This window comes from Alligator sinensis, unplaced genomic scaffold (genome assembly GCF_000455745.1).
Source record: "Alligator sinensis unplaced genomic scaffold, ASM45574v1 scaffold282_2, whole genome shotgun sequence".
In the NCBI taxonomy this organism is placed as follows: Eukaryota; Metazoa; Chordata; order Crocodylia; family Alligatoridae; genus Alligator; species Alligator sinensis.
Window position 1 is genome coordinate 2442889 of NW_005841879.1, and position 15113 is coordinate 2458001.

General features: G+C 39.6%; 1 protein-coding gene across 1 annotated transcript in view; it reads right to left on the reverse strand.

Moving 5' to 3' along the window:
* The window catches only part of HELZ (helicase with zinc finger), a 152983-nt gene that overhangs the window by 105614 nt on the left and 32256 nt on the right, over window positions 1-15113 (reverse strand). Inside the window, 1 exon segment of the mRNA XM_025196269.1 lies at window positions 9765-10098. Within this exon segment, the coding sequence (XP_025052054.1) occupies window positions 9765-10098 (334 nt within the window).

The following is a 15113-nucleotide window of genomic DNA, read 5'->3' on the forward strand; positions in this document are numbered from 1 at the left end:
TTAGCAAAGTAGGTGTAGCCATGTCATATAGCTAAGCATTCTTAAATTATACTCACAACTTCTAAATGGAAGACGTTCCTGGTCAATAAATGAGAAGGAATTAATGAACTGAGGCACGGACAAGCTAGGACTGAGATTTTCAAAAGAAACACCCAATTCCCAGTGACATTCAATGTAGCTTGAGTGCCCAAGTCTCAGGTGCTTTTCTGACATTCCCAGCCTCACTGTCCTGACCAAGATGGCCTGAGTCGGTGGCAAAGCAGAGGAGGAAACAGAGCAGAACAGAGCCCAAGATTTGCGGCTAAAAGGTCCCCGCTAAAACAAGTAGGTAGTAATATTTAACCATCTCTGTCGTCTATGAGAGCTACAGTTTCATGGATTATTTCCTAACAAAAATGGAAAGTTCATGTCAGAGTGTTCTCTTTCACAGCCTTTTCTAGGATTCTTGACCCACGTTGCCAAAATTAAATCTCTCTTAGTAGTTGTATGTATTTTACCATCACACTTCAAAATACATATCTAGGTTTTTAATCTAACCAGGATGGAATCAAACCATTTGATTTGCTGTTTTGCTATGTACTGACTAAAGCTCTCCCTGACAGAATGATCTTTATCCAAATTTTTATCTTTATTCCAGAACAAAAGACCAGTAAGAAAGAAAAAGGGCCCAAGACAACTTTCAAAACCCATAATGTGAAAACCTGGCTCCACAAAACTCCCACTGACTGCGCATCCAAAGTCTTGATCTTGGGCTCCTTATTCATGTTTCACTGAAGAATTTCACTGAAATCAGGGCTGATTAAAAACTAATTTAAGAGCTTCAAAATTTGAGAACTAGTTCTCAAACCAGATTTACAAAGTATTATATTACGCTTCTTTCTGAGTAACTGTAAGACCACATTCTCGTTGTAAGATACTGAACTCTTAAACTAAGAGGTCAGTATGGCTTCCCCTAGCTCAGGTTTAAAAGAAGTTTTAGAAGAAAAATAAATTATAGTTACTAGCAGTCCCATCTCATTTTGTATTTCAGTGCAGTTTTTTCATAGAGCCAATTAGTGGCCTTAATCATTGTTTTAAGAAAACAAACACAAACCAAGTACCCAGCAGTGTATAAGTATTTCAGACTAATTATCCATGTTAAATGAAGACATTAGGATTCCTACATATGTCTTCACAAAATAAATCGAATGGGAAGAGACATCCCATCAATGAAAGTGGATTTACTTCAATGAATTCTAGCGACCTTAATTTGAAATTCCTCCGGTTTGGAAGCAGGGTCAATCACCTTATCTCTACAATGGGCAGATAAGGGGGAAAAAGTCAACTAGAGTTTATTCTTTCATGTTCTAGAGGAGTATGTATTTACATTACCTGAACTATCTTGTTCACAAACTCCAACACAAATACAGGCCACCGTTTCTATTTCTGTTCATTTCAGGTTAATTGCAAAGTAAACAGAGAATTGGCCCTATTGCCAATAAGGTTGGCTCTAGCCAAACTTCATTTTTTTTTAATGTCTGCAAACAGCCTTGTGACTAATCAAGAAAGATATCTGGGTGAGGGACAATAACAGTCTCCATTTACAAAGACAATGCATCTACATTTTGTGCATTTGTTCTAGTTTTGTATTAATTAAATAATGTCTTCATCTGTAAAAGGAATCTGGCCAGACCAGATCTTTCTACTACCTATACTGAGCATGAGAACTTGGAAACGACTAGATCGAGCCCATACAGATAGCATCTAACATAGTAGGTTACTACCTATGAACTATTAGTCCTTATGCGCCATCCTGCCTTACCTGCTGCCTATTTGTTCCATGGAATAACTCCCTTGTTCTTGTGAAATGAGATAAGGAGACAAACTCCCAATAGTTCTTATACTGTTTAGAAGACCCCAAGGTCCAAAAAGATAGACAGTGAAGACGAGAAAGAACTTTTTCTCATCCTGTAGCAGCTGTAGTTCCTTGGGTTAGTGTGGATCCCACTGTATTTGTGCAAGCACTTCCTGTTCACAAGTTTGGATTCTTTTTCATGATAACATTGTCCATAGAGAGAGAGGCAAGGAGGGGGTAGAGGGGAGCTGTGCCTGAACTGTGCGTCTCCTTATGCTCCTATAAGTGAGGAATAAGGATGGAGCAGCTACAACACACCTTCTGTTCCCTCAAATTCAAAGCCCAAGATTTCTGTGGACTCCAAAAAGGAGCATAGAGGGTGGTTCATTGGGGATCACATCAACTGCATCCCTTCAGAGAACCACAGTTACTGTAGGATAAGTAAATGCTCTTTTAAGTACACTCAGTGCGGGTCTCACTATACGTGACCTCCTCAAGAAGGTGCAAATGAGAACTTTCAGTTGCATCATTTGCGTAACAACTGAAGGATTGCTCTCCCAAACCAGGTGTATGCTTGCACAGACAAGTCCAAACCAGAATGCTTGACAAAGCATTACTTCATGTTACCCCCTTGCAGATATCAGGAATTGGCACATTTCTAAAGTAGGAGAAATTCTGTTGAGATTTGGTAGGAAAGCTACATCAGCTAGCAGGTAACACAATGATGCATTGTTCTATCCATTCCATATTCTCTGCAAGGAGACTGGTTCACTTTTAGAACATCTGAATATGAAAATAAAGATTCAGGTATTCAGATTGTCACCCATTTTATTTTGGCCTTGTCAATGTAACAAAACAAATCCTTAGGTACATTCTGTGTATAATTTATTTTCTCTCGTACTGAGAAGGAAGACAACAGGCAAGATGACTGACTGAATTAAAAGAAATTCTGATCCACTATAGGAATTAACTTTGTGTGAGGTTTCAGCTCAGTCTTACCCCAACAACCACAGTATGGATGGGCAAGGCTGGCAACATGTTTTTAAGGTTCACTCATATGGTGGATAAACAGCAACATTTTTTTTTTAAATAAAAACAATTGATTTTTTAATTTAAATCAGATTTGTTTATTTCATTTTATTTTGGGGTTTTTTGTTAATATGCTTTGTTAAAAAAATAAACCTATATAAAGATAGTTTTAATTTAAAATACATTAAAGCTCAAAGATATCTTCATGGAATAGGGATTATAATTTATAGTTATATACTGTTTGAGACAGTATATTCATGTAACCTTTTTAGAAAAGTTTTATAAATAGCTCACAACAGGTCATGGACTATATTAGGGGCCCAATCTTATGGGGTTCCCAGAGGCTCATCTATAGATTAGTAAAGATTAAAGAAAACCACTTTACTCAATGGGACTCAGCGCTCAGTCTAGAAGATCCCATTAAGCATCTCTGTGATGCTTAGTTTCAGTTCTCAAACTGTGGATTTGTGTCTCCACAAATAACATATTTGTTAACAGCAGTATATGGTGATGAGAGATAACAGGCCTGATTACCTACCCATCAGCCCTCTTGTCTCTCTGCAAGTTTATGTACACAGAGTCAAGCCCTTACCTCTCTCTAAAAATGCAAAGTTTCAAAAAGTTAAATGAACAGAGAATATCAAACAAGAATGCACTTTTTGTAGAAAACAATGATAAAATTAAGGCCTCCTGACCAGTGATTTAAATTGCGATGTAATCAATTTGATTTAAATCAAATCCATGCTGCTACTCACCTCCTGTTGAAGTAGTAGCCACTAGAAAAAATATCAACATAGTGAACTCGTGTTAGAAGCTGACTGACCAGAGAGAAGTATGCAAAAGTCCTTCCAGAAATTTCACAGAAGGAGAAAAGAACAAGTGTCCATGTAACAGCTGATTACAAGCTGACCTCAATGGAACAAGATGAGAGGCTGGTCTGTTTTAAAGCGCAGTAAATGCTTAAGAATATCAGGGCTATAGGTTGTAGCTGTGTTGGTCTAAGGACACACAGAGACAGAGTTCTTTGGGTAAATCCAATATCTTTTGTTAGACCAACTCAAATAGTTGGAAAAAATTCATCTTTGCAAGCTTTTGGGCACAAACACCCTTCATAAGGCTGAGGAAGCATCCGCAGTCGGTGTGTGCTCTTCCTGGATGGAATGAATAGTAAAGCAGCCAACGGCTGGTATGCATACAAGAAAGGCAGTCAGTGACAATGTAAATTAAGGAGTCAGCGGGTGAGAGACAAGTTGGCAGGGTGGGGAGGAATGAATGTAACTGGTAAATAGTAAAAAGGTACCTGGGGAGGCAGATGTTAGGCAGGTTATAATGTGTCATAAATCCAATGTCTATATTTAGTCCATGATTTTTTGTATCCAGTAGGTTGATGAAGAGAAGTTCGTAGACACATCTATGAAAGGTGTTTTGTAAATTCCCTTTGAGGATTGGAACTGAGAGCCTGGAGAGAGAGTGGTTTTCATGTGAGAAATGTACCCCCACCCATAACTGGGTATTCTTGTCTTTGATAGATTTCTAGTGTGTGTTCATTCTGGTGCACAGTTGTAGTTTGGTCTCTCCTATGTATTTTCCATCAGGGCATTTGGTGTACTGGATGAGATATATTACATTTCTGGATGTGCAGCTGTAAGATCCAGGAATGGTGATGGCTCTGTTGTGGGGTGTAGTAATTGTGGGGGTGGTGGAGATATGTTGGCAGGTTTTATATTTCTTGCCATGGTGTGGTCTGGATCCATTTGGTGCATTTTGGGCCACAGGAAGTTTGCTTCTGGTGATGAAGTTAGCGAGTCTGGTTCTTGTTTAAAGGCTAGGATGGGTGGATCTGGGAAGATCTCTTTAAGAATAGTGTCGTCTTCTAGTATGGGTTGCAACAGTTCAAGGATTTTCCATATAGATTCCAGGGCGGGGTGATATGTCATCACCAGTGGTGTAAGATTCATGGGGGTTTTCCTTCTGTGCCGCACATGGTATCCAGGTGGCTCTTTCAAAAGTGTAATTATCTCTCTGGAGAAGTGTCCTTGTTGAGTGAAAGCCTTTTTGAGATTTGTGAGGTGACAATCCCAGGTGTTCTCCTCAGTGCAAATGCGGTGGTATTGGAGGGCTTGGCTGTATATTACAGCTTTCTCGGTGTGGTTAGGGTGATTGCTGGTTCTGTACAGATATGTATGTTGGTCCATGGGTTTCTTGTATATCATGGTCGGTGTTTTACCATTCTGGACAGTGATCATCGTGTCTAAAAGGAAGATGTTGGTGCTGAAATATTCAGGAGTCTGATGGAGGGATGATGATTGTTGAATTTCTGATGGAAATCAATCAGAGACTGCAGGTTTTCAGTTCAAATGATGAAAATGTCATCAATATATCTTAAGTATAGCAAGATTTTGATGGTGCAGTCCTTGAGGAATTCTTCTTCCAGGTGGCTCATAAAAAGGTTGGCATACTGTGGGGCCATTTTGGTGCCCATAGATGTGACCATGATCTAGAGGAATTGTTGGCTACTGAAAGTGAAGTTGTTGTGTGTGTGGATAAAGTGTATAAATGTATAAGGTCAGTAATATCTTTGGGTCTGGTACTCCGAGTTGTCATTTTGCTCTTGTAAGTATGTAAGGCAGGCTTGGATGCCATCCTGGTGTGGGATGTTGGTATACACACTGGTAACATCCATGGTGGCTAGGAGGGTGTTTCTGGGAGGGTGGTCTATGTTTTTAACTTTCCATAGAAAATCTGTTGCGTCTTGAACAAAACTCACTCTTCGGGTGACAAGAAGTTTTAGGATTGATTCGATGAAACCTGATATTTCCTCAGTCACGGTTCCATGGTTGGATGATAGGTCTGCCAGGGTTCCCTTTTTTGTGGATTTTAAGGAGCATGTAGAAAGTCCCTGGGTTAGGTAATGGAGGGATCAAGGTCTGTAGTTTTTCTTATAGTTCTGATGGAAATTATTTGATGGTAGTTTTGAGTTTCAAGGTGAAAAGGGAAGTAGTAGTTTTCTGTAGTAGGTGGTGTCAGAGAGTTATCTGTTGACTTCTTTTATGTAGTCTTCACGATTAAGGATGACTATGGCTCCTCCTTTATCTGCTAGTTTTATTACTATTTGGTGGTTGGATCTTAGAGATCCTATGGCCCTTCTCTCTGATAGGGAGAGGCTGTTATAGTGACATGTGTTGTTGATTAATTAATTGTTCATTCTTTCCCTGAAGCAGTCAATATAGCAGTCAAGGTTAGAGTTTCATTCACTGTGAGGTGTCCAATCTGACTTTTTTGGGGGGGTGTTTGGGTTGATCTTTTCCTCAATCTTGTCAGAGGATGAAGTGTTGTTCAGGCCTTCAAAGAGGACAGATTTTTCAGCTTTGATAAGTGTATGCATGGAAAGATTGATGATATTTGAGGGTAAGTTGCTTCTTTCAGTTGCATCGAGCCTGGAGCTAGAATGTTGTAAGATGTTGGTATTGTTTCTCTGATGGTTGTTTTGTGGTTGAGAAAGTTGTTCCTGTAGTAATTGGTTCCATTTCTTCTTCTTACGTTGGACGGATGTTGTAGAAAGAATCTCAGGGCACCCATATATGTGCCAGATGCCTGCTCTGACACGTACAACTTAGTAAATTGCTTCAGTACCAGTAAACTGATACCAATAAATGGTACCAGTAGGCTGATACAAGAATGATCGCTGCTTTATCTCTTTTGACTTTGGAAATTGCCTAGATGTTAAGGGATGCAGAAGGGGCTTTGGAACCACTGCAAAAGAAAGGCATCCCACTATAAGCCTAGATTTATACCCCCTCTGGAACTGAAGTTCTGGGGGTATTGACCCCTGTGATATATAGGCATATCCCCTAGGGTTCTGCAACTCAGAAGAATTGGCTTTAGGAGGAACTGCTGCAGTGACTACTTAAAAGTAGGAATCAACTATCTGCACAAAACGTCTTCCAGGTTGATGCTGACAGCCAAGAGATTAAGAACCACCAGGCCTACCCCATGTTGTGCCACCATGGAGAGTTCTGGATGGCTTCCAGGCTGAGGAGAGACAACCAGGCACTCCCTTTCATGTTGATGTACAGTACAGTACAGGTATTGTCCAGAATTTATACTGTAAAGTTTCAAAGAACAGGTAGGAATGTCAGAGGCTAGTCATATGGTTTAGAGCTCTAGGAAGGACACTGATGTGGAGTCTCATATCCTCTATGTATTAAGTCCCTTGCATGTGTATTTGGTACAGATGGGCACTCCAACTGTTAACTGTGAGGACATATCAAATGAAGTGTCTTACAGATCTGCCTAGGATCTTGTACTGTTCAATACTGTCATTAGCAACATGGATAATAAACCAGATAGTATACTTATAAGATCTGAATACATGAACCTGGAAGGGGTTGCAAACATTTTGGAAGACCGGACTAGAATTCTGAACAATGTGATTTTGACAAATTAGAAAAATGGTCTTACATCAACAAGATGAAATCCGGTAAAGACAAATGCAAAGTACTTTTACTTCCTATGTACAATTAAGAAGGAGAGAGAGTAAGTGTATACATGCAAAATGAACAAGGATCATCTTGGGATGTATTGACAATAGTGGTGTAAGACATGGAAGGTAATTATTCCCCTCTTTTCAACATTTGGCCTCTGCCGGAAAATACTATGTCCAGTTTTGGGAATCCCACTTTAAAAAAGATAGACAAATGGAGCGCACAGGAAGAAAAGCAACAAAGATAAGAGATTCTGAAAACATCAGTGTTTCTAAGAGGTTGAGAAAATGATCAACAAGGGAAGGTTGAAAGAACTGTTTTTTCTTTAGTCCAAGAAAGAGAAGACTGATGGGGGAGACATGATGTATTTTCAAATATGCAAGAAGTTTGTTATAAAGAGGACAATGATCAACTGCTTTCTATGTACACTGAGGGAAAGGCAAGAAGTAACTAGATTAATTTGTAGCAAGGGGTTGGATTTGATATTAGGAAAAAAATTCTAACTAGAAAAACAGTTGAGCACTGAAAGAGTATAAAATCCCTCTTCTAAGGGTGGAGGTTTTTCAGAGCTGCTTAAACAAACATCTATCAGGTATGGTCTAAAGCAGAGCTTTCCAAACTGTGTGCCGCGACACATTAGTGTGTCGGCGGCAGTGTGTAGGTGTGTCGCGTGAAATGCAGAAAATTTTGCGGAAGGGCACCGCGGAGCTCCCTTACTCGCGTCTGCTTCCCTTGGCCCCTCCCCCGGAACTGAATTACTGTGTCGCGAAATGATGCATGTCTAAAAAGTGTGTCACCAACATGAAAAGTTTGGAAAGCTCTGGTCTAAAGTAAACCTGCTTTCGTCTCAGAGCAGAGAGAACAACCTTATGGGAAAGAAGTCCTCTGATCTCTCCCAAGAAGCTCCTCTCCATCTTGCAACTGTGCCTATGCTCAGACTGACTCAACCTCCAATGACTTGTTTATGGCCTGGCTTAACTGCCTGCAGTTGGTAAAGGAGCTGGTGTTATTAGCACTAAGACTGTCCATGCCAAAGTAATCAGTGTTTGGAGTGGTGATGCCAAGCAGACAATGTTACAACAACTGGTGCCAAGGTCTTCATCAATATGAAGGCTGCCAGCATTGTTGCCATCAATACTAACAATGCTGTCTTTCTTTGACTTTTTTCCACTGCTCAGTCTCAAGATGTGGTTGGTACTCAATGCAGCACTGGCTGATGCTTGTTCATCCATTTTCATTTTGATCCCAATTGCCCCCTTTGTGTTGGGAGTGATCTGCATGAACTACCCTAGTAAGTGTGGCTTGAGGTAAGTACCCCTGGACTTTCAGGTCCTGGTGGAGGAGGACTTGCACAACAAGGGCTCTTTAGGTATCTGACTCTCCTAAGCAAAAGCAGCATTGGCTGTGTCTTGTCTTCATGAGGATCTGTCCTCCACAGGGCAGGTTTGAACATCAGGATTTTGGTCTCTGCCCCCTGATGGAAGGTCACAGACACAAGGAGCCACAAGGCACATAAGTAACACTGCCAGAAAGTGCTATGAAAAATAAATCTGGTCTCAGACACATGAGACAAACACATGCCAGTGGGATCCAAACTTGAAGAAAAACCAGAATACACGAAGTCAGGGTGGTCAAGAGGTAAGTGAGCAGACAAAAAAGCGTGATCAGCTGTGGCAAAAGACACCAGAGAGATTAAGAAATAGGAAGAAAAAAAATCCCTCTTGAACTCAGTAACAAAATTGTTAAGAGACTTTCATGAAAATGGTCTTGCTAGATCAGAATGGTGAAAGCCAAATGAGTGGTTATCAGAGAAACAGAGTTAGAGAAGACCTTATTAGAACAGGACTAGATAATTTGCTTAGTGATTCTGAAGACAAAGGCAGGAAGAAGAAAGTATAATCAAAGAGCTTGGGAGGGTTGAAAGAAGAAAATTTAAAAGAAAATATATGCCCCTCCTCAAACACATGCCCATGAAAATAAAGAAACTGGAAGCTCCACAGTACAAGTCAACAGGCAGACACAAAATGGGCTTTGTGTTTGAAATTGCTTTCAAAAGCCTCTGTTTCTGAATCAGCTTTCAAGCTACATCCTCATGAACAAACACATATAAGCTAGGATCTGCTAGTTTACAGGTTACTTAACCATATCAGAACAAATTTTATATCAGAAATGAGCCTCATTAAAATATATTTTTACTCTGTAACAGTTCTAAATTATTAATTCTATTACATATAAAAATTAGATTTAAATATAAAAGTTTAATCTATCTGAAATTCTTCTTCTCACTAGGTTTTCTGTGTATAATGAGGAATAAAAAATTCTAATCATATTTTTTCTAGTTCTATGGTATGTAATTACTTTAGGAAAAAATGTAGAGCAATCTCTTCTCACAGCAGGAAACTTCCATTCAAACGTACCTGCATTTCACAATCTGCCCGAAGATTAAGTTCTTCACAGCATTCCCTGGATACTCTCAAGAAGATATAATCCTTTGTTTTCTCTTCAATAGCTGCTTCATAAACCTTCTCTTTGGTTCCTTGGGTTTGTGCTGACTTCTCTTTAGTGACTGGCAATAAATAAACAGCATTGACTTTGGTCATCACCAGCCGTCCAGCCAAAGTGTCTTCAGAAAGAGTTTCAGTGAGCTTAAAGCGGCCAAAAAGTTGTCCATTTTGGGCATACTTTGCACCTCCGGAAACACCAGTAAGCATGAAGCTTGCTACAATCTGCAATTGCACTTTTATGTTGAACCTAAACAAGAAAGTACCGAGTTAGTGCAGAAAAGAAAGTTGATTTTAGAAACGAGGGGACAGAGACAATGGTAATAACCACCCCACCCCCCACAATTCCCAGGTTCAAATATGCCATATTTGGATTCCAAGTATACATCTCTCACTTATGGTGAATAGTCACTTCCTGCCCAGGAAAGATCAAAGGTCTACCCAAGTCTAGTACTCCTATGGACAGTTTCTGAAGCCAGGTACACATAAGAAAGCAATGTGGCAGCATCACATACAGATACTTTTGACTCTCAAACCTGAATGGCCCTGCACCAATTTATAGCTAAATCAATCAAGGACAGGCTTTGGCATGAGTCAAGGGGAAGTGCTTGGGATTGTGTAAATAGTTACTCAGTGGGCACATCTACATGAAACGTTTACTGTGCAGTAGCGTGCCAGGCAAAAACCATCTAATACGGTACCGCGCACTAGTATTAGGCTACTGCACATCACTAAAACCCTGTGTGGCGGCACTACTGAACAGTAGCACAAGTTACTGCATGCTGATTTAGTACTTGGTTAACCACGTACTAAACTTAATGAGCAGTAACTACAGCACATTAATGAGCGTGTAGATGCGCCCATTGTAAATGGGGACAGAATCTGGCCTTTGCAACAGAAATTAAAGGACAGGCAGGAATTGCAAAGCATTTACAAATTTTGCTTCCAAGCAGAACACAAAATACACCAAGAGGCAACGTCAACAAATAGTTACAAGTATTAATGTCTCAGAAGCTTTTAAAGTTACTCTCTCAATAGAGCCAAATCCTACATTTCTATTAATTCAATAGTTCTGCCCGAGTTAAATTTATGGGATTTGCCCTGCAGCAGGAAATAAAAGAGAGTTTAAACCTATGATATAGTAGGTACAGCAACATCTTCAGGGACATGCATGCAGGTCCAGAACACCCTGAGATTTGTATTAATTCTGCAGATTAGAAAATGAAGGCTACCATCCTGAGAGAAGCAAAGGGCTGTTGTTTCCACCATTTAGATTTTTTTTTAATATTTTATGAAAGGTCAGTAAGAATCAGAGTAGATCTATTTAAAATGAGGGATTGCTATCTAGCATATTAGATACCTTATCGCATAATCTACCTGACCACAAACTCTCACTGATGGCGAGTGCTTTCTACATTCAGAGTAGCAGTAGTAAAGTCACTCCTATTTTTACTTTTCTAAAAGTAATAGGCAATAAAGATTAAAATGACCAATTAGTTTGTCTTCTGGATCCTTTTTCAAATACACAGTGGGTGCCCACAGTACATCTTCTAGTGTTTTCTTCATTCTGGTTTTAAAATGTGCTAAACTATTAGAGTTGTAGTTACTTCCTTGTCAGACTACTCCATTCTCTTATATATCCCCACAGTAAACTAATTTTCCCTATTTCAATAAGCTAGAAAGGAACGCATCAAGGAAAATAAAAGGAATACAGAAAACACTTTCGACTAACGTGAAGAGGAATCCTCTCATCATGTGAAATGGCTAACTTTTTCTTCTTAAATGAAGTCTCTTAGGGAAAATATATCTTCAAAGGATGCTGTCTATTTATACTGTTACTTTTTAATCTGTTCAGCTTTCTTCCAACCAATCCTCATTAATTATTAAAAGTGCGCTTGTAATACTATTTCATCTACTATCAAAGAAACCTGTACTGAAAAGTACAAGAATCTCAGATCAATACCAAAATCAAGCTAGTTTCAGTTCTCATCCTACAAATGCTAAATGCCTCCCATACTCGTGGAAGATTTTTTCTACAATTGGTTAATCCTTTTTCTTACAAGAAAACTGTAATTGTGCCCCCCAGTGGTGACACTCTGGTCTCTGCATAATACATGCATCAAGTCAGAGACACGTTCCTGGCAATTAAGCAATGGAATGAAATGAGATAATTTTGTTACTGGACAACCACAATTATCTATTATCATTATATTTTTTTAAAATGTCGTGGCTACCAGGGAACATGAAGGCAATCATTTACTGTACTTCAAAAAATGAATTTAGCAAATGATTAGGGATAAAAACTAATTATTTACGAATACGTTGAGAAAAAAGCATGCAAGATTCCTTGTTGACAATATCTTATTCTGAGTTCTCTATGTGTCCGTTTCAAATTCTAAAATTGCTCCTATCCCCTTCATATAATGACTGTACTACTTTGTGAAATGCATACAACTTTACTAAGATTTAAAATCTGTTATTAATCAGATGCTTTGCAAAAGTCGTTTCAAGCTGCCAAAGTTTTATTCTCCATATTATTACATTCTAATCATAAACATTTCCTGAACAACCATATTGCAGCTTTTCTGAGACATTCCAGTACATCATCTTGAGTTGCTTCTTGTTCTAACTTCCTGAGAAGCATCTACTTCTTCCAGATTAAATTATTCCCAATGAGTAGGGTGACACCTTCTGGTGAGAAGTTCAACTACAGACTCCTCTAATGTTCACCCTGAAAAATTAAGCATTTCTTCCTAAACCAACTCCTCATCCTTCCTTTTCTTTCTTCAGCTGAGCAGAAGCACACACCATGCTCGTGGCTCATAGCAGTATCTGGCCAGTACATCATAACTACACATGCTTCACTTCCCAAACAAAGGGTATGAAACAAACCACTTAAGAATACTAATTTTGGACATTTGTTTCTACGAACATTAATGATTTCAGCCTCCCTATGAAGTAGAGGAGTGCTCTGTGCTCTACAGATCAGGAAACTGAGGCAATAAAGAGACTAACTGATATATTTCAAAAGCGGTTTCTAATTTTGATGTTCACCCATTTATTGGAAGTAACGATCACTTCGATCTCCTAAGAACTTCACTGATGTCCCCTCTAAAATCAGGTGACAGACATCAAAAGTGGAGGACAGAATGGAGCAAGCAAAATAGGTCATATTTGACATATGGTCCCATAGTGGCCTGTCCAAGGTAACACTGCAAAATCAGCAGAGATGCAGCAAAAGAATTCAGTTTTCCTATCTCCCAGTCCAAGATCTCCTCTTTCGGAGTAGCAATTACTAAGTCACTGTAATATGTGTAGCTACCACTCATCTTACTGGAGGTTTCTGACAGAGTTTCAACTTCCAAACAACTTGAAGTTAAACACAATTAAACTATTTTTTCAGATTGCCCATGTGTTTGACATCATTCTGCCAGTCTGAACAATGGATGTTTTTGTGCTAACACTTAAAGATCTGATATTCAACTAATCAGAAATGCAAGTCTAATTAACACTTTTTAGTATGCTCTTGAATAAACACTTTGCTACAAAAACCAGAATTAATTTTTGAGAGTCCTTGTACTGTAAATTCCAGCTTTGAGTAATTTTAGAAATATTTCTTCACTGAGATGATTGCTCAGATGGTGAGAAAAAAAACACTAAATTCTGAGTTTCTTTTGAACCTACAGCTCTCTTAGTCATCATGCCACTCGGGATACCAGCTGGGAAACTTTTTGGTCTCTCGATTATTTCTTCCTGCTGGATTTTTTCTGGGCATAGTGCGGTGACCACAAGGCAACATGAGCTAACCAGCACGTAGACCAAAATAAACAGGAAAAAATCTCCTAAACATCCAAAACCACGGAAAATTCTAACAGCAATCTGTCCTCTGTGCAACCTCACAAGAGAGTCTCTGCCAATCCTGTAAAATGCCAACATAATTACAGAATTCAATCTAACCACTGGGCAAAACCCACACTATCTATGTTTAAATTCCAGAAATTAAAAGAAAGACTTATTAGATCATCAGTCCATCCACCGCCAATGCAAACTAATTCACCAAAAGGCCAAGTATCACGTGCTGAATGTGGCTCTGTATGCCAGGTTTTTAAAAGAAAAATCAGCATGAATTTTTATATTCATACCTACAATTTCCACATAAGGGGTCACACATTTTACTCTGCAGCTACAGCACATTTTACTAAACACTGGCACAGTATATGGCAATGGCAAAAATATGCCTATTTTCCATAACGGCTAATATTTTAGGATTCTACAACCTTTAGAAGGAATCTCGTCCACCATTCACGTAGGGAACAATGCACTGTATGGCTGCGTCCCTATGAACAGGGGCATGAGGTTCCCGCAAGGAAAAAAGCAGTGGCACAAATTTGTGCTGCTACTTTTTGCCCCAGCGCACAACCCTGCACGTGGGGTTAGTGTGGGGAAAAATGTTCCAGGTGTGGTAGGGGAGGCTGGGGTCAGCACCTGGGTTGGCCCCAGCAGCCTTACTTGGGGTCCTGAGGCCCTCCTGGGGTTCCAGAGGTGCATCTGGGCGCATGGAGCCTGGCCAGACAGCTAGAGCATGACTCTGGCTGGCCAGGCTCCAGTTCTGGGCAGCACATGTTGCCGCCACATGCACTGCCCTGCTTTTTCCTGGCATGAGTTTTTTTGACACCGAGATCTCCCAATGCCAACAAAAACCCACCATGCTGCAAATTGGCAGCGCAGCGAACACCCACACATCGTACATGCAATTTGCGGCACTGCAGACAGATCCACAGAGCTGCAAACCACACGTGCGCGCTTGTCTGGATGCGCCCTATGTGTACAAAATAGCAATATGTCGCCTCTTCAAGTCATTCAGGTTTGTACCAATTTCAGAATACAAAGTGTCATAAGAGTGTTAGGCATTTTAATTAAATCCTGTTTTCCTTTTTCAATATGCAAAGGAAAAAATGACAATGTTTTACAACTTAAACATTACACGAAGGGTCAGATTTTCCACTTTCTCCAAAGCAGTATGTAAATTTGCTCACTTAACTTGAGCTCAAGTTTCATCTGCACTCCGGCTTGTCAATATGAAGCCTATATTTACAAATGGAAATTGGACTGTGGGTTGGTTTGTTTATTCAGTCCTTTATTGCCTCCATCTTGTGCTCTACTCATGCTAAGTACTTTTGACAAATAAAAAATTTACAAAATGTTAAAATAAACACGCCTTAAAGTACAGCACGGCTCCCTTCCCTTGCTAAGAAGAGACTTGCT